The following is a 23,837-nucleotide window of genomic DNA, read 5'->3' as shown; positions in this document are numbered from 1 at the left end:
TTGGACTATTAATAATCACAGCCAGTTCATCAGGAACAAAAGACGACCAGAAGGAGCCTGTATGATATCAATCATACAGCAAAGCTTCTATTAATAACATCTTGCAACAGCTGCTGGAACTTTCATGGTGGAGCAGTTGACCTTCACATGGGCCGGGAGGTTGAACATCCTGCATAGTGCTGCCAGGAAAACCCTATTCCATTCTAAGAGGGGGCTGGCTGGTTGCATATGTAGGATGTCCCATCTCCTGGCCCACTTCATCAGGTCAGAAACCAGGACTACCACCAGCATCACTGAAGAGCTATTGAATCTACATGTGAAGAAAAGAGAAATGCTGAGTTACATCACTAGGAAGGCACTCTGAGAAATGTGTAGTAGAAACTATAGACTAAGCATATGACTGTAGTTTGTAAGAGGAAGTTGTGTATAGGTCTCTAAATTCAGGTAAGTACATCTGCATTGAGCCATATTAGCCATAAGACGAGCCAGGAGACTTGCCAGAAATTAATCTCATCATATATATAATGCCCCTACTATCAGAACTGCACCAAGGTCGTGGCACTTGGGAGTTGGATATATTTATTTAGGATGACAGCAGCAAAGTATCTACAAGGGGAGAGAATCTCATTCTTATTTATAGATAAAAGAAAAGTTTATAAATGAAAAGACACAAATGCCAAAAATGAATATGCAAATGAGAAGTGTGGTATTTGGGAATAGTCCAGAGAGGATACAAAAAAATCCTAAATTGAGTAGAAACACAATCTAATATCAGGCAAGAAACAAGGAGGACATATGCAATTTCAAGAAAGAAAGCTAGTTCCATACACCCCAATATTTAGCAGATAGAGATAATGTTTGATGCACTATCCAATCAACAATGAATTCTGTACAAGGCCAGGTAATGAGAATAAGCAGTGTAGAGTCTGGTGTCCAGAAAATGGGAGCAACCCCCAGCTAATTACATAGGCCTTCTACTTCTGATTCTATAGAAAGAGTGCAATTTAGGGCTGGGAAGGTATCAGTGGTAGTGTGCTTGGCTTGCATACACAAGGCCCTGGGTTTGATTCCTCAGCACTACATAAGCAGAAAAAGATGGAAGTGGCACTGTGGCTCAAGTGGTAGAGCACTAGACTTGAGCTGAAGAGCTGAGGGACATAGCCTGGCCCCATGATTAACAAAAAAAATTAGACTAAAAAATAAGACATTTAAACAGAATATATTTACTAATAACTTCCCATTATGTTTCTCTAATTTTCATAGTAGATTGATGTATTCTTACACAAGAATCACCACTATGTAAGAGAAGGGGTTCACAGGAAAACAGTTCTATTAGCAATGCCAACAAAGCAGCATCACATTCAGCTTATTTTGTTGAAACGAAGTTCCACTAACTCTTTGCCTAGGCTGGCTTTAATCCTCCTAATTGCCACCTTTATATCCAACAACCTTTCTAAAGTTATCTACTAGTACTTAAGATTTATCTGTAAAGTTGTTGCACTATTCTATGTTCACATTGGTGGGGGGTTTTTGTTTGTATTTTTTAAATCCCTAAGTTTGTATTCCTTTTAATTTTCATAGTACACTAATGGATGTCATTTTAGTGGGCATTCTTGTCTTTCCACATGCAAAGGAAATCCTTCAAAAGTTAACCATTATTTATGTTATATGCTATAAAATATCTAGATATTCTTTAGAGGATTAAGAAAGTTAACATGTTATTCTAGATTGTAGATATTATTTTATCATATAAAATGTTTGTTCACTTTTTTACTTCATTCTGTCATTTCCTCCTTTATCTGTATGAGTGTAAATTTCAGATTTATTTTCAAGGACAGGATTGCTCGTGAAATACGTTGAGAAGTAATTCCTTTCTTCAAACAATCTGTGTATGATTGATGTTATCTTTTCATACATGTATGGTATCACAAGTAAATGCATTTAAAACTTGTGTTACGCCGGGCGCTGGTGGCTCACGCCTGTAATCCTAGCTACTCAGGAGGGTGAGATCTGAGGATCAAGGTTCAAAGCCAGCCCCGGCAGGAGAGACCGTGACACTCCTATCTCCAATAAACCACTAGAAAACCAAAAGTGGCGCTGTAGCTCAAGTGGTAGAGCGTTCGCCTTGAGCTGAAGAGCTGAGGGACAGCACCTAGGCCCAGAGTCCCACGACCGACCAAAACAAAACAAAACAAAACAAAAAAACTTGTGTTACCCACAAGCATAGAATATATCTTCCCATTGGTTTAGACGTAATTTTGCATTCTTCCAAATATTTAATACTTATTTAAAAATTAAAATATATATATATATATATATATATACTGTGCTTATCTTCTTAAAAGTTTCATTACTATTTCTAGTGAATTCTGTCACTACTATGAATGGGCTATTTCCCCCATTTTCCATTTATACCACTTGATTTTAGTCTAGTTAAAGCTCCTGATTATTTTATATTTATCTTGTAACTAGACCACATATGATTTCATCTTACTAAATAAAGTGATGTTTTTAGAAAAGCCACAAATTTTCTAGGACTGTAGTCATATCAAAAATAGACAACAAAGGATTTTATTTATTCCTTGCTTTCTAAAGATATAAAGTTGCTTATATTCACATCTTAGTAAAATTTGATAAAATAATAACAACTGGTAATACAGACATAGCTGAAATCATTTCTGTTGAGGTCAGGTGTTGTTAGGAAAAATAGTTGGGACAGGAGTGTATGTCAGTGGTAGCATGTTTGCCTAGCATGTACAAGGCCTTGTGTTTCAATTCCAACACTGTAAAAGACTCTTTTTAGTGCTTTTAAACAAAATAATTAAACTATTAAAACACATTTTATTCACTTTTAAAAATATTAGTGGTGCTTAACACAGTAGGAATAAAGTGAACTTTGTCAACAATGATTAAATGTATTTATGAAAAATCCAATATAAAAACAACTAAATATTTTTGTATAAGGTAAGGAAAAAAGAAAAGATGTCTACATTCACTATTTTCATTCAGTATTGTACTGAAAAATGTATCTTGAGCAATTAAGCAAGAAAAGAACAAGTCAAAGGGAAGGTGAAAAAATTGAATAAAAATTACCTTTATCCACAGATGACATGATTTTGTATGTGCAAAATCCCAGACTCCATGCACACGAAAGTAGACATAATAAAGGATTTCAGTAAACATGTAGTATATAAAACTAATATGCATCTATACATAGCACCACTAAGAAGCCCTTAAAAAAGAATCCAAAATCCCAACTGAACACAATATCAACAATTAATACTGATACTGCTGCAAAATAAATAAACCTTGAAAACATTGTGAGGTGAAAGTAACAAGATAAAATGTTTATAAATTCCAACTATGTGAAATTCCTAAATTAAGTAAAGACAGAAAGCAGATTGGAGACTGCCCAGGGTTTAGGCAAGGAAGAAATAGGAGTGGTGAGTAACTAATGGATACTGGTTTCTCGAACAAGTGATTAAATATTTCAGAATTGAGAGAGATGATGTTTGTACGATATTGTGAATTTTTAACTGCCATGGAATTTTACACTTTATTACTTTCATGGTATATAAAGTTTAATTCAATAAAAAATACCACTGAAGTCATTGCTGTTGTCACTGTTATCATCATCATTATCATCACCATCATCATCAGTATGAAAAGTAATTTTAAAATTTCACTTTATTTGAAAGCTTTAGATAAAGAAGAAAAATACGTAGACTAAAATTTAACTTTAGGCAGTACAATTTGAATAATGTGTTTTTGTCTTCCCTCTGCTCTCTTTCAGATTATGTCTGGCCATTACCTAGATATTTGTGCCCTGTCTGGATTTCTTTAGACGTCCTGTTTTCTACGGCGTCTATCATGCACCTCTGCGCTATATCGCTGGATCGGTATGTAGCAATACGTAATCCTATTGAGCATAGCCGTTTCAATTCGCGGACTAAGGCCATCATGAAGATTGCTATCGTTTGGGCAATTTCAATAGGTAAATACACTTGGGCCATTAGAATTGCAGCGGCTATGCTCAATACCTTCGGATTATGTACTGTGAACAACGCACAGACGTCGACTGGTAAAATTGCGTGTACTCGGGAATGTGTAAAACAATTATTCTTAACCTATTTATCTGATATTTAGGTTAACAATAATGAAACAAATATAATTCATATGAATATAATGATATAAAGTTTCCATTTACTCTGGTAATTTTTGCTTTAGTATGCCAACAGATTCTGCAACACAGATACAAATCCATTGTGATATTTAGAACACTCTTACCACCAAAAAGCTATAAATTAAAGTATAAATTTTTAAATGATAACATTTAGATCTTAGAAAAGCTTCATCAATCCCAGAATATAAGCCTTCATATTTTTATTGTAATTTCACAAACTGTTACATGGAAAAATTAATAATGCAATCTGAATCTTTATGAAGTACATATGCCTTAAATTTCTGGTGCTATTAAATCTACAAGCCACTATTTATCATATGCTCTAAATTATGTTCTTGAATTCTGATTACACAAGAAGTGAAGTTACTGGTTCCTTTAAGAATTGAGAGAATTTAAGGGAAATAAATATTTTAAAACATTTGAACAGTGCTAATATTAAAATGAAGAATTTTATCTAAATCCCATTGAGGGCTTTTACAATCCTCTGTATTTTCTTCCAGTTGAGCTTGCTTTATGTCCTATTAAATAATTTCTATTCAAATTAGTTTCTGTAAAATATTTAGGTAACATTTATAATAAGATCAAGAACTCTCTACAATCTTCACTGATCTCTTCAAAAGATTTGTGTCTTTACTGATCAAATGAATTTATGTGTTTTTAAGATAAGGGATTAGTGAAATTTAGATACATCAGCTTTCAGTAATAACAAACTGGGCAATTTACCCATCAGACTGAAGACAACTAAAAAATGTGCACAAAATCTCCAAAAGCATTGAGAATCTAATAAAATAGTGAACAATCACATGGCCAGCATTTAGAAACAGCCAGAAACTGCAAGAAAATGACTGTGACTTTTAGTTCACTTTAGCAAGTATGCAACTAAAAGTTTCAGTGGCAAATAGAGAATAAAAAAAGCTCATTTCACAGCATTGTAAGCAAACATGGACCAAATAAGAATGCAGTCTGGCACAGGAACCTCTATATTGCTTTCCATAGTGGCTTCAATAGTTTACACTTCATCAATAGCATATGATGAAGCTTTCTTTCCCCCACATTCTTGTTAGCATTTGTTGTTCTTTCTTTTCTTTTTTTTTCTTTTTTTTGGAGGAGGGGGGTCTGGTCGTGGGGCCTGAACTCTGGGCCTGGGCGCTGTCCCTCAGCTCTTCAGCTCAAGGCTAGAGCTCTACCACTTGAGCCACAGCGCCACTTCCGGCTTTTTTCTTTTTGCTTATGTGGTGCTGAGGAATCAAACCCAGGGCCTCAGGCATGCAAGGCAAGCACTCTACCGCTGAGCCACCTCCCCAGTTCCCTGTTCTTTATTTTCTTGATAATGAATGGTCACTCTGGCAGACGTGAGGTATAATTTCCATTAAGTTTTTATTTGCAGTTCCTTAGGACTGAGGATGAAGAACATTTCTTCACATATTTATTGGCAAATTGTACTTCTTCCCTTGAGATTGTGTCCATTTCATTTGTCCATGTAATAATTGGATTTGTTGTTCTTTGGGTGTTTATTTTTTACTTCTTTTTATATTCTAGATATGAATCTTTTGTCAGGTGAATTTCTGGTAAAGATTTTTTTTTTCCATTTCTATAAGCTCCTTCTTCACTCTGGTAATTGTTTCCTTTGCTACGCAGAAGGGTTTTTTATGCCTTATTGTTGTTATTACAAAGGTGATTACAGAGGAGTACAATTACATAAGTTAGGTAAAGAGTACATTTCTTTTTGGACAAAGTCACCCCTCCTCTCGCTCTCTCCCAATTTTTCTCTCCCATCTTACCTACAAGTTGTGTAGCTCATTTTCAGCATAGTATCTAGTGAGTACTACTGATGTATTTGTTCACCCTTTGTCTCTCCATTTCTCTGTCCTTCTTACCCTGCCAAAGACAGGTGAGTGAACAAATAAGACAGAAGAGAAAACAAAACCACAACAAAGAGATGCACATAGGCATTGAAAGCTGAAGGTTCTAAATTTGTTGCAATTCCATTTTATCAATTGTTGCTATCTTTTTTCTGAGCTATTGAAGTCCAATTCAGAAAGTCATTGCCTATGTCTGTATCTTCAAGTGTTTTCTTTTTCTCGTTTCAAATTCCAGTCTTACATTAAGGTCTTTGATCTATTCTGGGTTCATTTTTGTACAAGATGAAAAGTAAGGATGAGATTTTAGTCTTCTATTATAGATACATAGATTTCCCAACACTACTTGTTGAAAAGCTTGTCTTTTACCAATGTTTGTATTGGTGCCTTTGCCAAGAATCAAATGGCTATAGCTATGTGGATTTATTTCTAGTTCTACCTAAATTCCATTGATCTAGGTTTCTGTTTTTGTACCAGGACCAAGTTTTTGTGTTTTTTTATAATGGCTCTGTAGTATATTTTGAAATCAGGTATTATAATCGAGGTGAAGTTAATCTTCTTGTTTATGACAGCTTTGGTGATTTTGTGTTTATGATTTTTAGGACATAATTGGAAGTTTGTTTGGTTTTTTTGTTTTGGGGAATTGTTTTTGTTTTTGTTTTTGTTTTTGGCTGGTCATGGGGCCTGAACTCTGGGCCTGGGCGCTGTCCCTCACTTCTTCACCTCAAGGCTAGTGTTCTACCACTCGAGACATAGCGCCACTTCTAGCTGAGGAATTGAACCCAGGGTCTCATGCATGCAAGGCAAGCACTCTAACCACTGAGCAACCTTCCCAGCCCTAGGACATAACTGGAATTTCAATAAGAATTACATAGAATTTGCCTATGGACTTCTGTAATATCATTGCTTTCACATTATTAATTCTGCCCTCCATGACCATGACAATTATTTTTCCATATTCCATTTTCTTCTAGTTTCCTTCCACAGTGGCTATCATTTTTAATTGTAGAAATCATTTATATATTTCCTAAAGTTTATGCCTAGGTATGTTTTTGAGGCTACTATATATATGATAATATTTTTGGTTTACCTTCTCAGTATGTTCATCATTCGTTTATAGAAAAGCCACTGGGTTTTATGTTGATTTTATATCTTGCTACTTTGCTGAAAATATTATCAGATCTAAAAATTTTCTAGTATCATATCTAGGATCTGTTAAGTCTAACACTATATCTGCAAATAGTGGTAATTTTCTTCTTTCCTATTTGTATTCCCTTTTCTTTCTCTTGCCTCAGTACAGTAAATGTGAGTTCAGATAATGGTTAGATAGGGTGGCACACATCTGTAATCTTTAGTTGCATGTGAGACAGATTTTAGGAGGCTTTCAGTCCAAGGATGTCTCTGGACAAAGGCATGAGACCCTATTAAAAAATAACTACAGGAAATGAAAAATAAGGCTGGAGTAGAGCTCAAATGGTAGGGTGCTTACTGCTAAGTATATTGCCCTGATTAAGACTCCAATACTGGAAAACAAAAATAGTAGGAAGAGTGAATGCATTTGTTTTGTACCTGATTTCTCAGTACAATTTTGGCTATAAATCTGTCATATATAGCCTTCGTTAAATTTAGGCACATTCTTTTAGTCCTAGTATCTTCAAAGCTTTTATCTTCAAGAAATGTTAAATTTTGTTGAAGGCTTTTTCTACATCTATTGAAGTGATCATGAGACTTTTGTCCCTGATCCTGTGTAGGTACTGCATTACATTTATTGATTTATTGATTCATATATGTTGAATCATCTTGCATCCCTAGAATGAAACCAACTTGATCACGGTGTATAATCTTTTTAATGTGTAATTAAATTTTCTTTTATGTTTTATTTTTTCTTTTTTAAAATTTTAAATATATTTTTATTGTAAATATACTGTACAGAGGGGTTACAGTTAGATGAGCAAGGTAATGAGTCCATTTCCTATAGAGCTTTGTTACCTCCTCCTTTGTTTGTCCCATACCATCCCTTTCCTCCTCACTTCCTAATTTATCCCTCCCCAACCTTCCCCCGTCCCCCTACCCCCACCCCTGCAAAGTTGTGAAGTTCATTTTCAACATAGTGTCTTGTATATCTCATTGTTACAATGAGTCATCCTGTATTCTTTTTTCAGCATTTTGTTATTTCCCTTCCCCTCCCCAAATTAGAAAAATGTATATACAAGATGCAGGACACCAGAATCAAATACAGTGACACAGGGGCTGTATCATAGGGGAAGAATATACAAAAAAAAATCACATGTGCATTATAAGTACATTAAAATCAACAGAAGAAAGATAAAACCACTTTTGTCTCTATCTTGGGGTTCATTTCCCTTAGAATCAGATTATATGGTCATATGTATATAGCTTTTGACCTCTTCTGCTTGTCCTAGACATATACCAGTTATTGCAGATAAGGGAAACCATGGGATCTATGTTTCTTTTGTGTGTGTGTGTCGGTTGTGGGGCTTGAACTCTGGGGCTGAGTGCTGTTCCTCAGCTCTTTAGCTCAAGGCTAGCGCTCTACCACTTGAGCTACAGTGCCACTTCCGGTTTTCTGGTGGTTTATTGGAGATAAGAGTTACACAGACTTTCCTGCCGGGGCTGGCTTTGAACCTTGATCCTCAGATCTCAGCCTCCTGAGTAGCTAGGATTACAGGCGTGAGCCACCGACACCCAACTCTATGTTTCTTTGTCTGACTTACTTCACTTAATATCATTTTTTCCAAGTCTTTCCATTTTTTAACAAACAGGGAGGTGTCATTCTTTCTAATGGAGGCATAGAATTCGATTGTGTGTGTGTGTGTGTGTGTGTGTGTGTGTGTGTGTGTGTGTGTGTGTGTGTGTGTACCACGTTTTCTTGATCCATTCAAGTTTTTCATGTTTATCAAGAAATTGGTCTATAGTTCACTTTTTTGTTGTTATTCAGTTATATCATCAGTATTATGATATCAAAGCAATGCTATCTTTATAGAGTGAGTTTAATAGTGTGCCTTTTCTTTATATTTTATGCAATAGTTTGAAGAACATTAGTGATAATTTTTCTGTAAAGGTCTGATACAGTTCAACAGGGAGTTTTTCTAGTCTAGGGCTTTTCCCATTGCTTGTTATAGATCATAATCTAGCTAAGACTTTTATTTATCTTTATAAATAAACAGCTCTTCATTCTGTTTTCCACGTTGGTTTTAAGTCCCTATCTCATTTATCTCTGCTCTAATTGTTTTATTTCTTCTCTTCCAATTTAAGCTTTGAATTTCTCTTGTTTTTCTAATTCTTTGGGTACAATAATAACTTATTTGATATCTTTCTCCTTTTTGTTTTTCTGATGTTGTCATTGATGCTGAAAACTTGTCTTTTAAACTGCCTTTGTTGTATCCCATATATTTAAATATATTGTATTTCCATCTTCGTTGATTTCTAGGATGTATACTATTTCTTCCTTGATTTCTTCCTTTACATATTGGCTGTCCAAGTTGTTTAAATTCCATTAATTCTTAGTTTCCAATATTTTCTTGTATTTACTACTGTTTTATTGCAACAGCCTAAAAAGGTATCCAATATGAGGATTTTTTTTAAATCAAACTTGTTTTCAGCCTGTGATGTGGTCTTTTCTGAAGAACACTTGGTACATGTTGAGAACATTGTCCCCCTGATGTTTTTTTTTTTTTTTTTTTTTTTTTGTCGGTCGTGGGGATTGAACTCTGGGCCTGGACGCTGTCCCTCAGCTCTTCAGCTCAAGGCGAGCGCTCTACCACTTGAGCTACAGCGCCACTTCCGGTTTTCTGGTGGTTTATTGGAGATAGGAGTCTCACGGTCTCTCCTGCCCGGGCTGGCTTTGAACCGCGATCCTCAGATCTCAGCCTCCTGAGTAGCTAGGATTACAGGCGTGAGCCACCGGCGCCCGGCTACCCCCTGATGTTTTTTAAATACATCTGTCATACTTTACAGAGTAACTTGGGATTTTTCCTGAATGGTCTGTCGATTGCTGAAAGTGGGCTATAAAAGTGCCCAATCATTATGGGAAAAGGTTGATTAATATTTGTTTTATGTGTTTATTCATTCTTTTAGTGACAACAACCAAAAAACCAAGCTTTTCATTCTATTATCTTTCTTATTGTTTTATATGTACTTACAATTTCTATTTTCTCTAAAGAAATTGATCCTTTAATCATTAAACAATGAACTTCCTTTTTGCTTTTTACTGTTTTTGAGTAAAGTATGTTTTATCTGATAAAAGTTTGATTAATCCTGCTTTATTTTGGATTTCATTTGCATGCAATATCTTTTCCAATCCAATCATTTTCAATCTACGTGCCCTTAGAAGTGGATAAATTCCTTTGGTATTCTCAATTCCCTCGTTAATTCCCCAAGATTCTTATGAATTTTCTTTAATCCTTTTCATTATTTTTCTGTCTTCCTTCTCTAACTGGGTAAGGTAGCCTATCTTCAAGCTCAGTGATTTTTTTCTTCTCTATTTGTTCTACTGTTGATACTTTCTATTGTTTTATTTTAACTTTTCTTATAACTTTTAGGATTTTTGTTTGAGATTTAAATTGTTTTGATTTTTCTAGACCTTTTCTGTAATATAATAGATTCACTTATCTTATTTCACAAAGACTCTGATTGTACTTGAAATAATTATTTCAAATTTTCTGAGTTTTCCCATGTTGGTTGCTATTTGGTTAGTGTGTGTGTGTGTGTGTGTGTGTGTGTGTGTGTGTGTGTGTGTGTGTGTGTGTGTGTGTGTGTGTGTGTGTGTGTGTGTGTGTGTTCCTGGGATTATATTTTAGGGCCTTGTGCTTTATAAGCAAGCTCTTTGTCCCTTGAGCCATTTCCCCACCCTTTTTGCTTTAGGCCATTTTTACGTAGGAACTCACTTTTTCTGGGTTGTGGGGCTTGAAATTTGGGCCTGGGCACTGTCCCTCAACACTTCAGCTCAAGGCTAGTGCTCTACCACTTGAGCTACAGCGCCACTTCCGGTTTTCTGGTGGTTTATTGGAGATAAGAGTTACACTGACTTTCCCGCCTGGGCTGGCTTTGAACCTCAATCCTCAGATCTCAGCCTCCTGAGTACCTAGGATTATAGACATGAGCCACTGGCATGCAGCTGGAACTCACTTTTTCTGTAGGTATGCCTAGGATTGTAATCCTCCCATGTATGCATCCTAGATCACTGAATTTACAAATATGAACCAGGACACCCAGTTTATTTGTTGGAATGAGATTCCACTAAATTTTTCCCTAATGTTGGCCTTGAAAAGTAATTTTTCTCTTCTCCTTTTTTTCTGAATACATAGGATTGCAGTTGTGAGCCACGGTGCTTGTTGGCATACAATATCATCTGTGCTTTGAAGAATTAAGTATTTTAGTCCAGTTTTTATATTCTGTATATATGTCTTCCAGAAATTCTAAGCAGGCCGTTATTTTCTCCTATCCATTGGTCACTTCTAGTTCAGCTCTTAATAGCACCCTAAATCCAACTTCGCTGCAAGTCTATGGTTGATGTGCTGTTTCAGGACTAGGTGAAGTAAAATCCCATGTATGAGGGGATAGCATAAGGATAGCCCATCTTGCAAATCTCTACCTGGCCAGGTTAGTCATCTTCTCCATTTTCACTTGCCTTTTGTGGGGTGATTGTTGCAGGATTGATTCTCTTCAACTACAATACTCCATTTATTTTCTGTTCTTTTTTTGCATAATCTTTATAAAATATATTCAAGTTAATGAATGGTTCTTTGGTCACTTCAAATTCAATTTTGAATACCTCTATGGATTTTTTAATTTTCTTTTTTTTGTACAACTTTTATTGTAAAAATGCTATACAGAGGGTTTGCAATTACATGAGCAAGGTAATGAGTACATTTCTTATTGAGCATTGTTGCCTCCTCCTTTGTTTTCCCCCTATCATCATCCCTTCCCTCCCACCTCCACAACTACCCTCCTCCCTGCCAAAGTTGTTCAGTTCATTTCAACATAGTGTTTTGTACATCTCATTCTTACAATGAGTCATCCTGTATCCTTATTTAGGCATTTGATTTTTTTCCCTTCCCCTCCCTAAATTAGAAAAGTGTATATACAAGATGCAGGGCACCAACATTAAATACAGTGAAAACAGGGGTTATCAGTATGCTTATCAATACCAGACTTTATAGTTGTCCTTTTAATAATTACTATTTATATTGTCTATTTCTCATTATATCTTCCTTTTATTCCTTATCTCATTATATCTTCCTTTTCTTGCTTAACTACGCTTTCCTTTGTTTATTTTTTAATTTAAACTTGAAACCTACCATGCCCAGCTTACCCAGGCAAGTCCTTTAGTTCTTCTAACATCTTTATAGGTTAGTTTGAAAACTTGTTCTTAAATATCAGTTGTTTACTCTTACAAGTGCTTGTTTTTGGTTTTTTTTTTTGGGGGGGGGGGGTCCGGTCGTGGGGCCTGAACTCTGGGCCTGGGCGCTGTCCCTCAGCTCTTCAGCTCAAGGCTAGAGCTCTACCACTTGAGCCACAGCACCACTTCTGGCTTTTTTCTTTTTGCTTATGTGGTGCTGAGGAATCGAACCCAGGGCCTCAGGCATGCAATGCAAGTGCTCTACCACTGAGCCACCTTCCCAGCCCCACAAGTGCTTGTTTTATTGTTTATTCCAGTCTATATGTTATATTTACTTTTTGCTTTATAGATCATGTAATTTTGTCGCAATTGAGGCATTTTAGGGAAAATGTTTTAGCACCCCTTCCTTTATTGTTATTTACCATGCCTCTGTTTGGCATGTTTGCCCCGGATAACAATGCCTTGGGCTCTTGACTATGATCAATTGTTAAACTCCACTAATAACTAGCCAATTGTTCTATTATTTTCTTATCTTTTTAAAATAGCATTGTAAAGGTGATATACAGAGGGGGTAGAGTTTTGTAAGTCAGGTAATGAGCACATTTCTTTTCGAAAAGTGTCACCCCTTCCCTCACTTTCTCCCAATTTTTCCCTCTCAATACCCCCCACAAGTTGTATAGTTCATTTTCAACATAGTGTCTAGTGAGTATGACTGCTATATTTGTCCACCCTTTGTCCCACCACTTCTGTGCTCCCTTCTTGCCTTCCCCAAAACAGATAAACTTACATACAAGACAAAAGGTACAGAAAACAAAAACAGCAACAAAGGAGAAAAACAAAAACAAAAGCAAAAAGGCAAAATAAAAAATTCTTCTTGTTTCCATTTTTGAAGTTCATTTCAATAAGCATTATAATACTCTATCAATATTTTCAACAATGCCCTGATGTTCCAACTGTTCAACAGACTATTACAGTCAAATTTGGATGGCTTAGAGAAAATAATTCTGAGGTGAGTGTTTTAGATTTTACTCTTGCTCTGGGCAACATCTTTCCAGTAATCTCTTTCCCAATTTCTTTACTTCCCTCCTCCATCCAAATCTTTGGATCATCTATAGAGCTAGGATCAACTGAAAGCATTCTTCTTTCTGAGTATTGTCTTCACTTTAGGAAGTTCACCCTTTTGGGATGTTGAGCTGGATGATGACCTCGGTTCTTCTTCACTTTCCTCTCTGGTTCTGGAACTGTTATTTTAGTGTCCATTATCAGTATTCCCAGCATCTAGAGGCTAGCATCTAGACCAGTTCTTGGTCATACTCACCTGGAACTTAAGCAATTAGATTATATTTATTATGTAATATTTGTTGTTTCCACTATTCATTATTATTTTATTGTTTGTTTAATGACTTTCTGGAAGTAATTCTTAGATTATTTTAAATGCCTGGAACCAATAAATCTCCCAGTCCCTGCCAGGTGCTGGATTGTAGTTGGAACATTTCTTTAACATTCAGCCAGGCACTTTGCAATTCTGCATGGTCTTTACTTCCTGAAGAGAGCTTAAGGTCAGCCTGAAACAAGAACTTCATGCCTTCTCGGGTTTTAAAAACACAGTCTTGGCAATGCATACAGACTTAGATAAACAGGATTTCTTCTAAATAATAAGGAATATGTTGGGTCTTTTGAAAGCCCTTATGGGCATATTATTCTTCAGCTATTTTTTCCAACTTTTTTTCTTAGTCTATTGGTTTTCCTGATTGTTAGTCACTGCCTCAGGCAGCCCAGATGTTAAAACATTTTCCAGTAAAACTTTCTCAGTACTGTCCCTCTGGGAGATATTAAATTCCTAAAGTCAGAGCCAATAAAGAAAACCAGACAGGTTAAATAATGACAATTGTTTAGGTTCATGGCTTCAAACGAACAGCTACTCTATTTTGGTACCTCTAATACCTCTAATGTCAACTGTTGTTTTTCAAGGTGATACTGACCTGGAGAACAGGTGACAGGAAAAGAACAATTCTTAGCAATACTGAGACATTTTTATTGAACTAATATTTGCTATGTTGCCATAAGAATTTGGTTAGTTTCCACAGCTCTACAATTATTGACTATTTTTGCTCAGCATTTCTGTTGCTTTTATGGAGGAACAAATGTTTGAAGGTCCTAACTGCCATTTTCATAGATATTTCACATATCTTAGGCTTTGTTGTTTTTTTTCCTTTATCCTTTCATTTCCTAGACACTGATTCTTTTGATCTGTGAAATCTGCAATCATATTATCTGATGATTCTTTTGTTTTTAAATTTCCAATGTTACCATTCTCACTTGATATTTTTATATTTGCCATTTCTCTACTAACATTATTGTTTCACTGATCATTTATATCATACTTTCTTTCAATTAATTGACATGTAAAATATTCACTTTAAAATATCAATATTTTATATATGTCTAGTTGTAGTCTGCTTCTATTAACTTCCTTTTGTACTGTCTATTGCTTTTAGTCTGTGTTTCTTTGAGTATCTAACAACATTTCTTTGAGAAACTGGGCATTGTTAAATAGTATATTACTCTCTAGTTTATTTTATCTTGTGAGGACTGTTGTCTTACTCTTCTGTGAGGCAGTTAACTTTCCATACCCAAAATACACCTTCTGTGTCCCTCCCATTATTCAGAATATGATTCTACTCAGTTTTCTTGGCTTGTAGTTACTTCTCTTTTTTGTGCTTCAATGTTTTCTATGTACCTATATAGTTGTAAGATCAACCATTATTTGGGGAAAGTTTACATTTAGATTTAGTACTTGCTAAGGAACACATTTAAATACAGACATAGTAACCCTGCAAATCTACATAGAAGCAGAATTGTTCTCATCTTAAATAACAGAAAGCAGATATCTTCTACATTGGAAGTGTCAGGAGGTATAATTCAAAGGAGGCAGAGCACATCAAAAGTACATAGATCTCCAAAAGCAAGGACTGAGAAGGAAGGCATTGAGCGCCTGAATATCAACTCCCATTGCATTTCCTCATCATAGTGACAGAGCTTTCAATGTAACATCATTCAGTGTAATTAATAACAAATATCCTTTATAAATAATGGAAAAGACCTTTGGTTCTGTGTGTATATGCACACATGTGCATGTGCACACAAACACACACAAATATACTCACACATAACAGGAACTCAGGATTTGGACACTGTCCCTGAGTGTTTCTACTCAAGGCTACCATTCTACCAATTGAGCCACAACTCCACTTCTCGCCTTTTAGTGAGTAATTGGAGATAAGAGGCTCATGGACTTTCTGGTGCAGGTTGGATTCAAAGAGTGATCCTCAGATCTCAGCCTCCTGAGTAGGTAGGATTATAAGCATTTGCCACTGGCACCCAGCTACCTTTTGCTCTTGGTTTCAGAAAGTTTATTTTTTTTAATTTAATTTTATTTTATTTGTGAACATACTGTACAGAGGAGTTACAATTACGTGGGCAGGATAATGCGTACATTTCTTACCAAGCATTGCAGCCTCCTCCTGTGTTTACCCTTCACATCCCTTCCCAGCCTCCCCCCTCCCCCCAATCCCAATCCTTCTCCTTACCCCCCCTTACCCCCCCCCCCCCGCACCGACGTTGTAAAGCTCGTTTTGGACATGACAACTTGTACTTCTCATTGTTGCAACAGGTCCACCTGTATCCTTAAACAACTGGTTTTTCCCCATCTCCTCCACAAGTTATACTGACATCAAATATAGTGAAAGTAGGGGTTATACTGTGGGGGAGGGACATACAAAGCAACAAAGAGATAATCTTATAAATGCGTTAGAAACACATGCATGAAAGAAAAAAACCTTAAAATACACATCTAAGGGTTCATTTTCCTGACATCACATTATCTGACCTTTTCTGCTTGACTCATACATATAGAAAGTTTATTTTTTATCAGAAATTGGTATGGAGTTTTGCCAAGCTATTTTTTTCTATCTTACTGTGATAATAGTATACTTTTCTCTAATTGATTCTATTAATGTTGACAATTTCTTTGATATACAATTTTGAAATATCCTAGCATTCTTGGAATCATTCTGAGGACTTTCATTTGCTCACAATACAATAGTTATATACCAATGATTTTTTTTGCTAATTATTATTGAGGATTTATACATTTATGGCCAGAATGATACAATTCTATAATTTTTAACTTAAATTCTTACATCAGAGTTATGTTAGCCTCATAAGATTAGAGAAGTTCCCTCCTTTTCTATTACCTGGAGCCATTCATGTAAAATAGATTACATTTCTCTATTAAATGTTTGATAGAATTCAACAGTGAATCCATTTGAACATAGAATTTGAGAATAGTTTTTTAGTATGAGTTGATATCAATAGATAAATAGTAATTAAATTTTTTATTTCTTTCCATTTTTATTAACTTTAGTCCATAGTCAGAGCAATAAAGTTAAATAAATAGCCTGGAGACATGCAAGGTTCCGCGGTATCATGTCACCCTAATAAACACAAGGCCCTCAGTTCAATATACAGTACTGCTAAATTAATAAATGAATGTAATGATAATTGTAAAATATACAAACATTAATCAGGTGCCAGAAGCTCATGCCTGTAATTCTAGTTACTCAGGAGGCTGACATCTGAGGATCACTATTTAGCCAGCCCAGGCAGGAAAGTCCATGAGACTCTTATCTCCAGTAAACTACTCAGAAAAAGCTAGAAATGGCACTGTGGCTCAAGTGGTAGAGTGCTAGACTTGAACCAAAGAAACTAAAGTCACAGTTCTGGCAAAATTTACATTTGAAAATAGCATAATTATATTAATGGAATCATGAGGAAACTACAAAAAGAAAAGTTTAAAATATTGGTAAAATAACCCAAATATACAGCCATTTCAAAATTTTATCTTTATTCTATATGGCATTTTATGCCATCAAAAATATTATCCCAAGAGGAAGTCCATAAATACAAAAACATTTAGAATATGTGTCATCAACTCTTTTGTGATTCTTTTTCTATCATTTTAAGTAAAATCTTCCTTAACTAATCATTAGCTTGTAGTAGTAATGCCGCCATTTTTGACTGTACCTCACATTTCACTTCACCATTCTCTCAGCCATCCAGTAGTGAATCCTTTATCTGCCAAAGGACATTTAGATATTTACAACATTTATATGGACCATACAAAAGTGTCAATACAAGCAGATGGACTGTAAAGTGATGACTATCTTCGATTCTATTATCAACTACCACATTCAAGGAACTCACTAATAATGCCACAAGGCAAAAGGTTACTCAAGTCAGCCTGATAATGTATGGTCACCTAGGTCTGCTTGGCACACTCACATAAAACATAGGTCCCTCTGAGTTATCTTTGCAGTTAGACTTTAATTTTCCTAATCTGTATTTTCATTCTGATGTAGGGCAAACTATCCTAGGAAAGTAATTCCATTATTTCTTTCACATCACCATTTACTTATCATCTATCCCTTGGCAATCTATTTCTTACTTCACTGAATTGTTCTCTGTACAATGACCAATGAACTCCTCATTTTCAAAGATGGAGGAAATGTTGAAAACTTTGAACTTTATTGGGGCATTTGAAATTGTTAAGGACCCCTCCTCAGAGCTTTCACATTCTTAGGCTGTTGTGGCATAATTTTTTTATTTACATAGAAATATCATTTTTACAAATTCTGTAACTGAAACTCATTTTTACTCATTTAAACATTTTAACTGAAACTCATTTTGTAAGCTGAAACTTATTTTACAAATTTTGTTAGTGGTAGTTTTGATCTAACAAGATGTCAAGAGAAATTTTTCAAACCATAATTGCTAATAAAGGTAACTATTTAACAACTACTGGATTGCCAGCACTAACTGTAAAGTCACTAATTGTAAGATACATCCTAAGTTCAAAGGTCTTAAAATTTGCAAGAATTGTACATCTAAAATTCCTTGACAAATAATGTTTGCTGATGGTTTAAAGAGAACTAATCTGTGTTGCTTGAATTCAAGGCTTTAGGAAGTAATAGAAACTATTTTTTGCATTAAAATAACTTTACTTAATGCTGAGTTTTAAAAATTATATTAGAATGAGACAATGCATGAAACATGTAATGCAGAAAGGGTAGCAGACAGAATAAAGCTCTCAGTGAAGAGTAGCTGTTGTAATACATTTTCAATGAAGTAGTGGTAGCAGAAATGCATGATATTTTCTACAAAACTATAACTTTATAAGTTTACTGAAGATGGATTTTTCTTTCTGAGTTAAGCTTAACAATTTATAAGTGTTTTTGAGGGGTTTACAAAGATTGAATAAGATAATGCATGCAAAATATTTGACTTATTATTACTTGAAGTAGTACCTAATATTTACAGTAGAACATAGATTATAACATGTTTTTCAAAATAATATTTTATATATATATTCATAAGATGATATAGATGTACTGAAGTTAATTACAGAAATGTGAATTCATTCCATTTAATAATTCTTTGTGGACTTTTTTCATCTGGGTTGAATAAATTATATTATAGCATATATTGATTTGAAAATACTTGGACCTGGATGTAGGAAATGAAAACCACTCAGTAAAAAGTTACTACTACAATGACGATGACGAAGACAATGGCTACTACTATTATTATCAAAATGCATTTGTTTCCACTTTTCCTCATCTACATTAAGGATTTTAAAAATACCAAAATTTCCCCATTGTATTTGCTAAATTTACTCAACTTTTCTGACATTAACTTCACAAATAACATATACCTTTTAGAATTTTTTATAGAAATGAATGAACTTATGAATTAAGGTGTTTCATTGATAGTATTGATATTTATACTTAACTGGCATTATAATAGCATATTGGTCAGTATTGTTGTAATTTAAAATGCTAAGAGGTTCAGGCACTGGCAGCTCATGCCTGTCATCCTACTTAGGAGGCTGACATCTGAAGATAGAGGTCTGAAGCCAGCACAGGCAGAAAAATCTATGAGATTCTTATTACAAAACCACTAAAATAAATAAATAAAATGCTAAAGAGGACAAAGTGGTGTGTGTGTGTGTGTGTGTGTGTGTGTGTGTGTGTGTGTATGTGTGTGTGTGTGTGTGTGTGTGTGTGTGTGTGGATGTGTGTGGATGTGTGTGTGGGGGGGGTGTCTATGTCTGTGTCTGTGTGTGACTTAGTGGTGCTGGCTTAACTCTTCAGAACCTCAATAACTTCACCTATCAATACTGAACAGCAGTTCTCATACCTTGATGTCCTGGACCTCTTTATACTCTGGAATACCTGAGGGCTCCAAAGAGCTTTTGTTTCCACAAGATATATCTACTGATATTTATATTTGAAATTAATATTTGGAAATGAAAATTTTGATAAAGTCTTATTTTAAATAAGAAAAATCCCCTTAATATGAACAAAAGTAATATTTATATCTTTATGAAAGGTAACTATAACTTCAAAAAATCAGAAAGACAACAGGCATTTTTATGGGATTTAAAGTCTCTTTAATGTATTATTAAATTTGATACAAAGACAGTTGAATTTTCACACATGTGTCCAAATTCGGGATATTGTGGTACATTGTTTTAGTTAAAATTTATCTAAAAAGAGGAAACAATATAGTTTTAAAGATAAATGTTTGGGGATGGAAACCTAAAATATACTTGAGTCTCAGAAACCCTCAAGGTCCTTGACCACACTTTGAGAACTGCTCCTAATCTTTTAATTTTAAAGTAAGTAAGATAGTCTATGATTGATATATTGTTATTAATTTATAATCTGATATTGTTTGAAAGTTGAATGTTTGCTTGTTTGTTGACAGCATACATCATTCTTAAACACAAAATTTATGATGGTATAGATTTGATAAAGTGGTTAAGCTATCCCACCAAACATCTGTTGTTTAGGAATTTGAACCAAATTGAAAAGCACAGAAGATAGGCATAATAAATGGCAATTATTAGGATCACTCTTTCCTCAGCGTATGTAAATTATGCCACTAGATTCTAGGGATGAAGTTGCTCTTAAATTTCCCCAAATGTCTTCATGTCATCTACAGTGACTTTGCTCCATTATCTTGCTGTCCCTTGACAGTCTTCTGTAGACCCAAAAGTTTCTCAGAAAAATGAGGAACTCAATTGATAGAAGTAAGTGAACACACCTTTAGAGGTGTGCTCTGAGGGATGACATACCTCAGATAGATGTTTAGTGTATGAAGTCCCATTACAGCCACTGTACAAAGCCTTCCCCAGAGACTCGGATTTCTCCAGGACTACTCAGAAGATTGATCAGGAATCCATTTCCAGAAGGAAAAAAAATCTCCACATCTAGGTTATAGCTACTGAAGTCAGGATGCCACTAGAGGGCAGACAAAACCCCCAGCTAAATCGGAGCCTCAAACTCCAATGTCCATGTTGGTGGGAGAGTGGAGAAGGTGGCAACCTGAAAACTATCATCACACACACACACACACACACACACACACACACACACTACTACTGCTCTTACTGAAGGTCTGCAGGAAGATAACTGTGTTCTACCAACATTGTTTCATAAAAATGTCCTTCTTCCCTATGGTCATCCCTATGGTCACGCTGAGTGTTTCTACTAAGTTCCAAATGTTTTGCTCAAAAAGCCATCATTTACAAAGTTAGGAATTGCCACAAATACTTGAAAACTATTTGGATCTGCAGTTTGATTAGACACATTTGTCTATTTCAGAAAGACAGAATGTACCTCTAATCTTCTATTTACTTTTGTTAATTTTTAAAGTGTTTCCTGGGTAAAGCACAAACTCTCCACTGTCCATGTTATTACAAAAAATACTCATCTCTCCCACTTCTCTCTCTTTCTTCTCTCTCTCTCTCTCTCCTCTCTTTCTCTTCCCTCCCCCCCTCCTATTCAGCTCTATTACTAAGCTATTGTGGAAAGACTACTGTGTACTCTTTCTCTTGACCTTGAAACAATGTTACTTATGCCCATAAACAAAAAAAAAATCCTTGTTAAAAAGAAACATTTCAGTTTCTGCTTATAGATTATAGATTATTTTTACATAATTATCATACACACTAGCCTCTTATAAGTGGTGTACATATAATTTTTATTGAATTTCAAAGATAACATGCCAACAATGAATGCTTGTTAGTAATGTCATTGAGGCCAGATGTGAAGTTATTTATTAAGTGAGCAAATATTTATTGACTGCCTCCTATGAGCCAGGACAGCTTCAGATACTGGAAATCTGACACAGGGATCACAGTGCCTTCTAAGACTCAATAAGCTATCTCTGATGACTTATCTCAATAATCATAATTTGATCCCATCTACAGAAATTTAGAGGAGAAAGCCACCCTTACCTGTTATTAAACAGCGATCCAATCATTCCAATGACCATCAGTTATGCTGTGAATTGCTTTCAACAAACATTCAGTCTAAAGCGTCTTCAGGAAAATGCAAGCAAATGAATGTATGACACTGTAAGCGATCAATTCTATCATTTCCTGTGCTGTAACAGTGTCCCATTCCTTCAGGTGTATCGGTCCCTATCCCAGTGATTGGACTGAGGGATGAAGACAAAGTGTTCGTGAACAACACCACGTGCGTGCTCAACGATCCCAATTTCGTTCTTATTGGGTCCTTTGTGGCATTCTTCATCCCGTTGACGATCATGGTGATCACGTATTTCCTGACGATCTACGTTCTACGCAGACAAGCCCTGATGTTGCTGCGCGGCCAAACGGAGGAACCTATTGGGCCCAGCCTGGATTTCCTGAAGTGCTGCATGAAGAACACGGCTGAGGAAGAGAACCCTGCCAACACCAACGAAGACGTGAAGCCACGCCGCAAGAAGAAGAAGAAAGAAAGGCGTCCTCGGGGCACGATGCAGGCCATCAACAATGAAAAGAAAGCTTCCAAAGTTCTTGGTATTGTGTTCTTTGTGTTTCTGATCATGTGGTGCCCATTTTTCATTACCAATATTCTGTCGGTTCTCTGCGGGAAGTCATGTAACCAAAAGCTGATGGAAAAACTTCTGAATGTGTTTGTTTGGATTGGCTATGTTTGCTCAGGAATTAATCCTCTAGTGTATACTCTCTTTAACAAAATTTACCGAAGGGCTTTCTCCAACTATTTGCGTTGTAATTACAAGCCAGACAAAAAGCCTCCACTCAGACAGATTCCTAGGGTTGCTGCTACTGCTTTGTCTGGGAGGGAGCTTAATGTTAATATTTATCGGCATACCAATGAACCTGTGATGAGGATACCTCAGCGATGTGAGCCTGGTATAGAGATGCAGGTGGAGAATTTAGAGATACCAGTGAATCCCTCCAATGTGGTTAGTGAAAGGATTAGTAGTGTGTAAGAAAACAGCATAGTCTCCTACAGTGATGCTACATGTGTAGGGGAAATCTTTGACTTTGTTGGTATTTCCTAATATGTAAATATTGCTGTGTGAAAAAGATTTTATATATATAATATATACGTACATATATTATATATATAGCTTTGCAACCCTGTACTTTACAATCATGCCTATAAAAGTGAGATTTAAGGTTCTATATTTACTGTTTATAATAGATGGAGACTAAGTTATTTTGAATCTTTGATGAATAGAGTGTTTATGGTTTTCTTCCTCCCTCCTCCTTTCCATTTTGCCTTCCTTCTTCACTCTCTCTCTCTCCTTCCCTCCTCCCCTTCTTCCCTCTCTTTCTCCCTTCCTGTCTTTCTCTATTCCTGTGCATGTGGACACACTAATGTTGTCTCAGGTGGCATTTGCAGGAGACCAGAATGATACACACACATGACAGTGGTTACATTATAACCACACCGAAACTGTTATGTTTTCCAGACTGACAGTAAATATATACTTTAAATTCTTGCTCTGCTCATCTACACACATCCATGCAGTAAGTAAGATAAATTCTGCCTTTGTGAAAAACATTCCTGTGTGTGAAAGGCAGAACTTAGCCTTGTTATTACATATAGGGGCAAAATTTGACATTGTCAGAATGTTGTGTTGGTATTTTGCTGCAATGTCTGTCCCTAAACATAGTGGTATTTAAACACGCAGCTGGTTAACCAGAACTACAGAAGTGGAAGGATGACAAATTTATATATATATATATATATATATATATATATATATATATATATATATATATATATATATATATACCAAATCGCTTTTCACTTCTTTAGGACAATGTTCAAATTCTGATTCTTATGACAAGTAAACTGGAATTAGTGTCTTCATTCTGGTCCTTAGTAAATACCTAATTCCATGACTAAACTGGGAAATGAGATCCCAGAGTTATTTCCCAATCCAGGATTTAACATCAATTGGGTTTTGATCTCAGAATTCTGGAAATTCGTGTGCTACACACAAAGTGAAATTAACATTTTGAGCCTTATTAAAATATTTTCTTAATTGT

The 23,837-nt window shown here is 35.5% G+C and overlaps 1 protein-coding gene across 1 annotated transcript in view; it reads left to right on the top strand.

The window, feature by feature from the left end:
- Htr2c (5-hydroxytryptamine receptor 2C) overlaps positions 1-23,505 on the top strand; it is a 189,452-nt gene extending 165,947 nt beyond the window's left edge. Inside the window, exons 5-6 of the mRNA XM_070038972.1 lie at positions 3,794-3,994; positions 21,939-23,505. Coding sequence (XP_069895073.1) covers positions 3,794-3,994; positions 21,939-22,768 — 1,031 coding nt within the window. The 3' untranslated portion in view covers positions 22,769-23,505. The remainder of the gene's footprint in view (positions 1-3,793; positions 3,995-21,938) is intronic.
- The last annotated feature ends 332 nt before the right edge of the window (positions 23,506-23,837 follow it).

Source organism: Dipodomys merriami, unplaced genomic scaffold (genome assembly GCF_024711535.1).
Source record: "Dipodomys merriami isolate MVZ:Mamm:240054 unplaced genomic scaffold, mDipMer1.0.p SCAF_3, whole genome shotgun sequence".
Taxonomy (NCBI): Eukaryota; Metazoa; Chordata; class Mammalia; order Rodentia; family Heteromyidae; genus Dipodomys; species Dipodomys merriami.
This window is presented reverse-complemented; position numbering and strand designations above follow the sequence as displayed.